The sequence below is a fragment of the Cydia fagiglandana genome, chromosome 15, assembly GCF_963556715.1.
Source record: "Cydia fagiglandana chromosome 15, ilCydFagi1.1, whole genome shotgun sequence".
Lineage (NCBI taxonomy): Eukaryota > Metazoa > Arthropoda > Insecta > Lepidoptera > Tortricidae > Cydia > Cydia fagiglandana.
The window spans coordinates 4,787,290-4,799,420 of NC_085946.1; the positions used below are offsets into that span (position 1 = coordinate 4,787,290).

Below are 12,131 nucleotides of genomic sequence, written 5' to 3' on the forward strand. Positions count from 1 at the left end.
GATTTACTACAAAGCTCCATAGACAAACCTTCCACTTCAAAAGCCAATCAAGAATCGTTAAACGTGAGTCTAAACGTAAATGCGGTGCAGAAGGTGACGCAGACTTCACCAAAACATGCGAAAAGTGTGATGACTTCTCCTACACGAACCAAGACGAGAACCACTTCTCCTTTTCTCTTATCATTGCCCGTCGATCATCAAACAAGTCCTATTATATCTGTCACAAACGAGAAGGATGTTAAAGCCGAATTAGAACAGGAGCCCGAAGACCTCGGGATATCCATTAACCTCTCGTCCCCACGATTTAGCCTCCGCTTACCAAACACATCAGTCGAAGTTCTATCGAATTTGGAAATCTGCAGTCGCTCGGCTCATAGCGCCGGAAGAAAACGAGAAAGTAGTACTAGGATATCTAAAACTGTAAAGCAAAATATAACAAGTTCAACCTCAATAGATGCTGACAATTCTTCCTCGGAAATTAGTAGTTTAGGGGAAGTAAAGTTGAAGCTTAAAAAGAAACTTAGAAGAAGGGTTTCTTCATCAGAGTCTAGTAGTTCTTTGTCGTCCATTTTAAGTGTAGATATTAATTCTCTTGGTATACTGCCTTTGAGGAGTGAAGGAGAGCTTAGTTCAATTCATAGATCTAAAAGTAGAAGCGCTAACTTACCTAGTAAAAGTGAAGGCGAAATAAGCTTTGGTAAAAAATGAATGGTTCTTGTTGCATCGTATCTGATTTTCGTTGTGTCTATAGCCCGACCATACAATTCAGACAACTCCAGTACCTATGTGTACCTATGTGTAACCATTCTTAAAATGCACGCGCCTCTACAAGTATTGTTTTCGTATCCGAATTGTATTAGTAAATTCTAGTTGGATGTGGACTACAAACTTTAATCCTCCTCTATCGACACGTTTAAATAGGTATGAGTGAACATCGTCGGAGCGGTGTGATTTTTATAATTGGCTTAACTGTAGTCCTTAAAATAATAAGGCCTAGTTAGAAAGAAAATACTGGTAACCGAATTGAAGACATTTTACTGTCTTTCTGACAGGGTCCTCATATATTGTAGTAACTGCTTTCACTAAATTATTGTAATACCGAAAGAGGCGGAGATAGATTTTGGCTTCACTTTTTGAAGGTTGTTTCATGGCTGCATGGATCAGCTTTATCATTCTAGAGTGTAAATTTTATTTAGATTAACAATTAGCCTTATATTTTTCTGGTTCTATTTGTGAACAGTCGTGGACAATGCAACAATCTGGAATTCAATGATTACGAATAAGCCCTTAGTGCCTTATCTATAGAAAAAATTTTATATAGCTGAAGTATGTTTTCACCTTAAGTACAAATTAATGATTATTTCTATATTCGCTTGTTTTGTCGTGGAATGATATGTGCATTTTCTGTTATTTTAAACTTTATAACGATTGCGTTGTAAATGTTGTAACACAATTGGGTAGGTAGGATGCCTATATTTGTGTCAAAGTCTAGTGAAAGGTCCCACTTTGTAGCTTACCATAAGGACGAGATTTGCTTGGATCTTTATACATAGCCTCAATAGCCTGTCTTTATGGCATGCGACAAAGTGGGACCTTTTGCTTGGAAACGACACATTTAATGATATACGAATTTAAACTGATGTTGTAAATATTTTTTTAAGTTGTCTGCTTATTATGCTTTTGATCAAATGAACTAGAAATAAAATTTTATTGCTGAATGTTATTGAAACCTCCAGTTATCACAATATTTTGTGATATTATTTTTTATATCGATGTAATATGTATCTAGTTTAGTACCAGTTATTGTTATTAAGTAATATTAAGGATTGCCATTTAGATAATAATTAAGTTACAAATTATTTTACATTATAATTAAAAAATATATATGTTGCTGAACATGAGAATGCCTTTTATTTAATTATTAAAAAAATGAAAACTTATTAAAACACAGATAAAGTAGGTACAAAATATTGCTTATTAATTGTATTTTGCTAGTTGCTACATTATAGGTATATGTTGCATTCTTATTCAAGACTTATTAACAGTTTTAAATGAAGCGGATTAAGGACTATGACACTAAATTCAAGAAACCCCAACCTAAATTTATAATATTGACTGGCCTGGCTGTAGTGTGTAAAACTAAAACCATGTAAGTAATAAGTATGTATTACATATAAAAATTCAACTAAATCTATTGATAGTAGAAGCGATGTAATGGCTCCTCTACACGATGGCCCAACGCTGGCCACTCCAAGGGACGCATTTATGCATTAGAGGGAGCAAGTGATATTGCTATCTCATTCTACCGCATGGCTGCGTCCCTTGGAGTGGCCGACGTTGGCCCATCGTATAGAGGAGCCATAAAGTCTAAGAAAAAATCCCCCTTCTTTCATAGCTGAAATAGATTTCGTTGTACATTTGACAACGATTGCATACACAACACCGAGACGTATTATTATAACTACCTACGTAAATAAGTACCAATACAAAACACCACATAGATACCTATGTAGATAGTTGTTTGTTATTCGAGCTTTTGGCCATGGTAGGTATAGACACAGAATAAATAATAGTACTAGGTATAGATAGGTAGGTAGGTAGGTACTTACTAACCTATATAGATCTGCAAACTAAAGATTTCATGAGTTAGAATCAGACCAAAATTAGTCTGCAGCGGATTTGATAGCCCACGCACACAGTGAAAGTGTTATTTCAAACTTCTATGAAATTATGACGTATAAATGACACTTGCATTGCACTGCGTGGGCTATCTAATCCGCTGCAGACTTTTTTTGGTCCGATTCTATATTCGTATCGAGAATTAAACAGTAAACTGACAAAATCTGGGGGTGTATTTCATGAGATTTCAGTAATAATTAAAGTAAATCTATTTATTTTTATAACACAAAGTGGTCACTTGCTCCTTCTCATATATATAATTACAATAATGTGATGTGCATTTTGTTGTTTTGTATTCGAACTGCTGTCAGTTTAATATTTTCTGCAGGTGCATACTTATATTTAGAACTAAATAAATGAATAATTTAGCTTACCATTGCCGCTGCCACCGACGACGTGTAGACTGCTCAGACTTGCCAGGTATTTATTTCGCTTGATCCAGAACACTTATTTTATCTTAGGTTTAATTATGTATTTAATTCGAAGCTGATCCGCCAGTTTTCGAAAGAAGACAGCGACATGACAGCCTAAATTTTTCACTAATTGGACTTGCCAGTCTGAGTTTTAACTATTTTAAATGAGGTTCAATACTTATCATCGTGACAATCGGATCCACAGTTCCAATAATAGTTTTATGACAATAAATTAATATTTTCTCAACAAAATAAAAATAATGCGTGCAAAGTTAGATAAGCATGAAGTTAGCGAGCGAATGTCATTGTGTCGAAGTTATGGCGTTCGTGAGTAACCAATCACAGCAAAGTAAACTTTCGTAGAACGAGTACCGTGGCGCCATCTCTTCGATTAGAGCGCAGTATTTGACAGCTCGCATAGTTTACTGTGGAACAACTGCGGTGTCTTTAAATAGGGCCGCCAGATGGCATTAATGTAACAAAGTTTAGACTACTAACTGCTACTAACTATAGTTCGTTTTTTTTAGCATTAGAAAGAACTTGCAAGAACGTAAGCGATCTTGACATGTCTTTTAATTGAAAAACGCTTTTTAAAAATCAGTAACTATTACTTACGAAAGCAGAAGAATATAAATGATCGTATTAGATTCATAATTGTTACATATTGGCCGTGCGTGACTTATTTTTTAAACGTGTTTTTCATTAAAAAGACACATCAAGATTGTTTACCTTATTTCTAATGCTAAAAAAAACGAAGTATACATAGAAGAAAAGTGGAAATAAGTACCTAAAATAAACAAGATGTGCTAGCCTGCTAGGGATTCTGTACCTACCTAACTATAGAGTCTGTGCGGAAAGAGAAGAGTCGTGGGATTTGAGGGCGCGCCAGTGCTATTTTAAGGTTTTTGCTACGCTGACAACACTGGTCACGTGATTATAGTACGACACTAAAGGTCATGATACTTGAATCCCTTTTGTTCCGGTTTTTTACCACGGCTTACTAAACAGAGCCTGGTGGTGATGTCGGCTTGTCAACTCAATCCTCTGATTTAGCGCAGGCACTAGTTTTCTTTTTAAAACACACTTGTAGATACTAAAAAGTGACAGTGCGATTGACAAAACTGCTAAAACTAGTTAAGAATCTGCCCAATACCTACAACTGTAATTTTAGTACCAACCAAAATAGAGTCTCATTTATGTATGCCTAATCTGTGCAGTCCAACAGTTATTAAAACCGGGTAGATCGGGTAGAAATTGGGCAATAGAACTGTAATTTTATCTGGGATATATTTCACCCATTGTAAACTTGACTTGTAATGTATGTGTACATTATTAATAATAAATATGAATATGAATAAAAATAGTGCATAAGTAGGTAGGCCTTATTGGGATATGTCCGGTTCTCTCATCTCACGATATTTTACTTCGCCGAAAAGTCACTGCTAAATATGAAATATAAGTTCGTAACTAACAGAACCTACAAATAAAGAAATATTTTATTAGAAAAAGTTTTATTCAGAACCTAGTAAACGAACTTACAAATAAAGAAATATTTTATTAGAATTAAAATATTCAATGTCACTTATGTTTGAGCTAGCTTCAGAACAACCACGGACACTCATAGAACTATTTTCATCTGAACTGGATGTGCTTGAATCCGGCACGTAGATTACGAATTCTTGCATATCACCTACTTAGCGGTCTTTTATTCGAGATACCGTAGGTACTTTTACACAATCCTGAAAAAGAAATTACATATAAATATGTGCTTAAAAAAAAAAGATAAAGAAAAAAAATATATATATAAATATGCATAAAATGGCAAGTATCAAGACTATTTGTCAGTTATTTTAAAGATCATGAATGACCTGCATATTTATGAAAATTAATATATTTTGAATGAATATACTTACCGATTATGTACCGGAGACAAGTTACTTAGGGGGCTTATTAAATAGGTAGTTATTTAATATTAAATACAACATCAATACCCGCGAATAGCGGAAACACGTTCCGCGACTTTTAGTAAGTCGATAGTCGGCTTTTAGCCGTTTTCTTCCCGCTGACAAAACCGGACAATGTTAAATATAACTTTCCTTGTGGTTTTATGTACGGTTTTATCGTGTTTTGAAAATATTATATACATAAAACTTGCGGTTTTTGTTAATAAAAATATACAATGACAGAAGTTTGTTTACTTTTTACAAGACAGGTGTCAAAGGGTTGATTGCCATATAAAATTTAAAATGTTAGTTCCCGTTTCTGCCACGACTCTTCTCTTTCCGCACAGACTCTATCTAAGTAATGAAACAAAAGCAGGATATTTTTTTTTATGAATTTTAATTTGAATAAAAAGTAGTACAAAATAAATGATTTGAGAGACAACACAAAGAACAATTTATACATAGGTATGTAATGTACCGTATGTACGTATTTAAAAAGTCACAATATACATGCAGCAAATCGACTAAACGAAACAGGCATGCCGCGTAAGTTAGTACTAGTACCTACATAAACATTCTTAAAACCTATAAAACACTCCCCATAATACCTACACAAAAACCTCATTAAATCTTTTTCTTTTTTTTTTTTCAAAAAATAAGTGTGGGTCGTAGTGACGTTGTGGATGATCGTCTACACTTGCAAATTTTGCTGACCGTTCTTCTCAGCGAATGCGGGTATCGGGCGGGCATGGCCGAGCCGATAGGACATAGTCCACGCCAACATCACTGACACTATCTGAAATGTAGAAAAGACTATTGTCATCATCTGCACAGAGTGCAAAGTGAGAGAGTAGCGGTCCGTGGTACCTACGCTAAGTCTGCACCAATACAGTATGCATATTAATTGAGCTTAGAAACAAATTAAAAGTGGAAAAAAATCAGTAATCACTGTCTTGGGTTGCATTTGAACCCACGACGACTGGATCGCTAGCCCAGTGCACTGCCATCTGACTATGGGTTTGGCAACTGTCAATGGTTTGCATAGATGGCGATATCATAGCTTTTCCGTTTTTCTATGAGATTTGGCTTAATTAGCATCCAGGGCGTAAAAATCCATTTAAAAAAACATAATTTTGACATAATTCTAGGGATTGACAGGGCAATTAAGCTATGCTGGCGCCATTTGCTAAATACTTCGACCAGCCAACCCCATTCGGTTGGATTCCAAACACGAATGTCTCCGTCTCCTAATGGATACGAGTATCTACATCATTCACACACCTCTTTCAAGCTAGCTTAGATTCTCTGACAGTTTGATTCACTATAGATTCACCTTCGAGCAACACGGAAGGGAGGCGGCATTCGCACTATTTCCCCTCTGCCGAGGTACAAGATTAGCGTGTCAATCTAATCTAGCGCGGATAATAAAACTAGTTGCACTTGGATATTTTACTAGACCGAGTCCAGACGCGCGCGTGAACACTGCTGCACAAAAATGCCTGTTTGCTCGGTTTTTTGTTATAAAAAGAGATCGGGGACATCAAATTTACAAAAAGAAAGTGTTACATTTCACATGTAATATTTTTTTTTACATATCATACGTAAATTACATTTAAATACAATTATTATATTTTAGTCTCAAGTAATTGTTGGATTTATCGATTTTGCTCGCTCAGTACAAATTGCGGATCGGTCGAGCGACAAATCCGACTTCTCATCTCTCAGAATACAATGACATACTTCAACGAAAATGTGTTAGTGTGCGTGTTGTGACACTAGTCGCTCGTCCGTACACAAAAAGAGAACGAGGTTTGCAAGATTTGTCTTTGACGTGTGTCATTTTCTATGTATTTGTGTCGTCATTACAGAGGGCCTACCGCGAACCACGTTCGACGTGTTGCCTCCCTGTCACACTTACGTATGAATTTACAAGTGCCATAGAGAGGCAACACGTCGAACGTGGTTCGCGGTAGGGCCTCTGATTGGATTTTGTATGTAAGTGTGTGAGAAGTGCGACTGTGTGCACCTTCCCCCCGCGAAAAATGGCAGAAAGATTTGTACGGTGAGATATCGCTTGGGCCCCTCCCTTCCGACGTGTCGGAAGCCGGTGTTGCTCGAAGAGATTCACAAGTTAGCATTCATTTTATTTATAAATGAGTGAAATCACAGATTAGTTTCTCACCGATATGGAGATAATGAAGACCATGGTTACGAAATATGCTCTCAACAGGATGTCATCGGCACGCCGAAAGGGTGCGTTGCTCAACACGACCAAGTGCACTATCTCAGCCGCCGTCAGCATTACCATCCCCGACGCATACTGTGAACAAGAATGGTTAATATTGAATAACTAGCGACCCGGTTCAAAAATTAATCAAATTATACCCTTCCTTAAGAATCACTCTATTGATAGGTGAAAACCGCATGGAAATCCGTTCAGCAGTTTTTGAGTTTGTCACGAACAAACACACAACCAGAGAGACGCGGCGGGGCGGGGGACTGTGTACGTAGTGGTACAAAGTTAATAGCTTTGCTGATTGTATGTGGCAACTAGAAATTTACTAGTTACGTACCTATAATACTCACCAAGTCCACTTTTTTCTTGTGCAGTGTAATAGCTCCACTGCACCCGACCACAGACAAACCGATAATTGCGGCACCAATCGCTATGCAATATGCAAACCCTTCGGTCATGCCCACGATGACTCCGCTTCCAACGCCGAAGGCGAATAGGAAGAGGCCAAAGCCAAACTGAAAATAAAAGTAAAACAATCTGAACGGGAACTTTCTAAGTGGAGACTCGCATGAGAACTTTCTTGTGAATGTTTCCAGAAATTTTGAGAATGGTTTGCGACTTGCACTAAGTCTAACTAACTTATTCATATCTAGGTAGGTATGTACTTATATACACGGTGGCTAAAAAATAACTGCATTGGCAACGGGCATTGCAGTTATTTTTTAGCCACCCTGTATATTTGAAAAGTCTAAATAATTTGTCGCCTCATTTAGTTCGTATAAAGAGTTTAGTTTATTCTTTTTATAGTTTGGTTTTTTGTAGGTAAGTATATTTTATAGTTTGTATTTTTATTTTATTTCTAGTTTAACTTTAGTTTTAATATTGTATCCAATGTAAGTATTATGTTTATGGTTTTAAATAAAGAGATTTATTAGTTCGTATAATAATTATTAACTAAGTTATTTTTATTTGAAACATTCCACTCACCCCATTAAAAGAGTTGGAAATCAGAAAAAGTGTTATGACATGACTTTTGGCGTCCAAGCTCATCTTGAATTTATTTTCACGCGCGTTCACTTTACACACACAATGGCTAATTGAACTGACCCAACTATACTGAACTGACTTCAAATAGTGTGGGCTCCTGAAGCATTCAAGCTTAAAAAAAACAACTTATTTGATATTTCACATTCCTTGCAGTGCATCTCACCCGTACTCATATACATATGTATTGGCCGGTGAAACCGAGTGATGTCTGATGTCAAGTTGATATCAGATTGAAAGCATTTTTATAAGTTCAAATGCCGCTCCCGTGTAACGTGATCTTAAAAAACATGATAATCGGAGTAGGTAGGTAACGCGAACTCTCAAGTTTGAATTGTCTGCATCTCCGTCTCTATCACTGCTACAATATTGGAGTGACAGAGATGAAGATATCGTTGAAATCGACTGACTACCTTTGCCTCGAGGTTGGAATAACACTAGGTTGTGTCCAGTCCACTACTAGGTAACGGAGCGATTCGTAATAACAATGCTTGTTATTTATAAGGTCCCTTCTCCACTGGCATTGCGATGCGCTCAGCTTTAATTTTGTTTAGTCTTTTTACCCAACTGTGTAACCAAGAGAAACCGCGAAATGTCATCATGGCATAAGGACAAGGTGTGATGATGAAGAATGTTCCAGAAACGGTCTTCAGGTCTTCATTGTAAACTTTCTATGCTACCTAGATTAAATTAGTCACAGTCGGCTACTAAAACGAGTAAAAGTAAGCGTATATTAAGTTAAAGTAAAAGTAAACGTAACTAATAGGTATATATATAATCACTATACCTTATTGACCTAATAAAACAAAGTCGCCCGCCGCGCCTGTCCGTTTGTGTTTGTTTGTATGTTCACAATAAACTCAAAAACTACTGAACGGATTTTCATGCAGTTTCCACCTAATAATAGGATTCTTGAGGATTTTTAGGTGTATAATTTAATTTGTTAACCCGTACAAAGCCGGGTGAGTCGCTAGTTATAATGAAAATTTTAAATTTGGACTGAAATTTGTCATACAGTCCAAAAATAAATATGTGTAATTTTTATTCGCTGCCCGCTGCCAGTGTACTCCAAGCCTGACCCGATGATTTCTCGGAAACCTTACCACACTTTAACACTCTTCAAAACAATACCATCTCAGTTTGAAGTGTTCTGAGAAGGGAGATCCAGTTGCAGTTGCACTCATACCGGATGGCATAGGGTGACAAAAATAAATGAGCTCTGTGAATAAACATGAACACTAGCTGGCTCTTATACTTACTAAAAACTATTAGCAGAGAGTATATTATCTATTAGGTACTTTAGGTAGCCTACTATGCTAATTATAGTAATTATACCTACGCTTCGCTATTTGCCAACTCTTCATTTTTAGGGTTCCGTACCCAAAGGGTAAAAACAGGACCCTATTACTAAGACTGCACTATCCGTCTTTCCGTCTGTCTGTCTGTCACCTGGCTGTATCTCATGAACCCTGATAGCTAGGCAGTTGCAATTTTCACAGATGATGTATTTATGTTTTCGCTATAAAATACTAAAAACAGAATATATATAAAAGAAGAATATAAGAAAAGTCTGCAGCAATTTTTACAGCGCTCGCAGCGCCAGTGTTATTTTAAACGTCAAACTTCTATGAAATTATGACGCATAAATAACACTTGCACTGCGTGGGCTGCAGACTTTTCTATAAGTAGTTCGTTTTTTTTGCATTAGAAATAAGGTAAACAATCTTGATGTGTCTTTTAATTGAAAAACACATTTTTAAAATATGTTACGGCAAATATGTAACAATAATGAATAGAATACGATCATTTATATTCTTCTGCTTTCATAAGTAATAGTTATTGATTTTTAAAAAGCGTTTTTCAATTAAAATACATGTCAAGATCGCTTATCTTCTTTCAAGTTCTTTCTAATGCTAAAAAAACGAACTATAGGTCAACCTCTATGAGTATGTATAAAATGAATACAAAATTAAAATTAACTTCAACTAAAAACTAAAGCTAAAAATTAAAAATGAGTATGTGATCATCGTCAAGAAAAAAGTTATTGAGAATGAGCGCGATTTAATTTTTATATTGCACGCAACAACGACATCTAGAATTTAGAAAGAAAAACTTCGAAAGAGCGATTCAGAATGTACTCCACATAGAACAGCGTTAACTACGCGCCATCTAGCGGGCGATTAGTGAAGTAAATCAAATCTAACAAATACACAGACTTCTCGTGACATTATAATTTACGTGACGTGACTCTAGCTGACTTATAAATTCAATTTGTGCTTTGCTCAGTCGGCAAAATACATAAAATAAAATAAAAATTATATCCATGAGTCAAATCGAAAAGATAATATTTCTGTAACTTAACCAAGGCCTGTTCACTTCCTAAGAAAGTTATGTCCCCAAATAATTGCGCATGTGTGGGCCTTAAGCTTCTATGTGTGCGTTGGCCTCCGGAAAAAAGTTGCGAGTAATAAAAATAAAAACATTTTTCTACAGCAACATTGCTCCCAACTCTGATTTAAATTATCACCAATTTTATACAATATTAATCATAAAACGGGACTTAAAACGCTTAAAACTTAATTACATGCGATTAAGTTTTATAATGAATATTTGCTTCCAACTGTCTTTATCAATGTTCATAAAATATATGGAGGGTAGGTACGTCTACCCACCATAATAAAAAATATATTTGTCAATGACTCTGTCCAACTGCTGTGGTTAAAGTTCATAACGAAAATTTTATTTATTAACTCTTTAAATAATACATACAACGTGTACCGCTACGTACCACTTAAGACTGTAAGTCTGTACCTACATGGATTACAGCAATGCACATAGAAAATGTGCTAAATGCGGAGCAACGGCTGTTGAAGCAGCCAGAGTGAAATTTACAACTTTAGTGGGTTCAGAAGGAACCGAGTCATAACGCATCTGGAAAGCGTATTAATTAACCGTGAAGAAATGTATGAATACAAGTTGGAAATCTGTGTAAAATGCCGTGTGTAAAGTGTAGTGTATCTGTGTGTAAAGTGTAATAGGTAGGCATGCCTAATGTTATTTGTATAAAAGGTACTGAAAACTTTGTGAATGCGCTTTATTAATGTCTATTTTTTTATTAAGTTGCCAGTTGCCAGTTTTCAGTGTATATTTTTATAGAGTCTGGCTACTGAAATTTTACCTAAGTTACTGGCGGGAAATTCAAAAAATCTCGGGCTGGTCATACTTTGTGTAGTAGGAATTATAGGTTTGATACTAGACAATATTTTGACAAGTAAGGTACCTAAGGAAATAAGTTAAATAAACGTTTACGTGCTCTCAAAGTCAGCTCACATAATTTCTACCACCATTTAAAGTACAATCAATGACAAACACATATGTTTACGTTCCAATATTTAGATTTTATAGATATATTTCAGAACTTTTAGTTTATCCGTTTCTTTATACACTTGTCCTGTTTCTGAGATTCAGGCATTAATAAATTCACGTACTTAATCAAAGTAATAGGCAAATGTTAGAACTAGTATTTAAAGTATCAAAATATTTATAGAGCACCAACCTCATAATTTGTTTACATTTGGTTAGGAGTTGTAAACATTGCAGTTTTTCGTTATACAACGCTACACGTCGACTTCGCACATTGTCGTAATTATTTACGTGTTTAAATAATAGTTTGCGAACCTCACTCAGTATAGAAATTATTAATATTATTTAAAATAGACCCCTTAAATCCAGCAAACAATTTGAATGAATGACATAAATTGACAACTGACTTTTAGCTTTTTTTAAAATCATAGACAATTGGTGATACAACAACGA

General features: G+C 35.6%; 1 protein-coding gene across 1 annotated transcript; it reads right to left on the reverse strand.

Annotated features, from left to right (window-relative positions):
- Positions 1-5,663: 5,663 nt before the first annotated feature.
- On the reverse strand, positions 5,664-8,368 carry LOC134671071 (uncharacterized). The gene is made up of 4 exons (XM_063528854.1): positions 8,259-8,368; positions 7,622-7,786; positions 7,218-7,355; positions 5,664-5,831 (listed from the first exon to the last, which is right to left on the reverse strand). The coding sequence occupies exons 1-4, from the start codon at positions 8,319-8,321 to the stop codon at positions 5,727-5,729; spliced, it is 471 nt and encodes a 156-aa protein (XP_063384924.1). The 5' UTR covers positions 8,322-8,368; the 3' UTR covers positions 5,664-5,726.
- Positions 8,369-12,131: the final 3,763 nt, after the last annotated feature.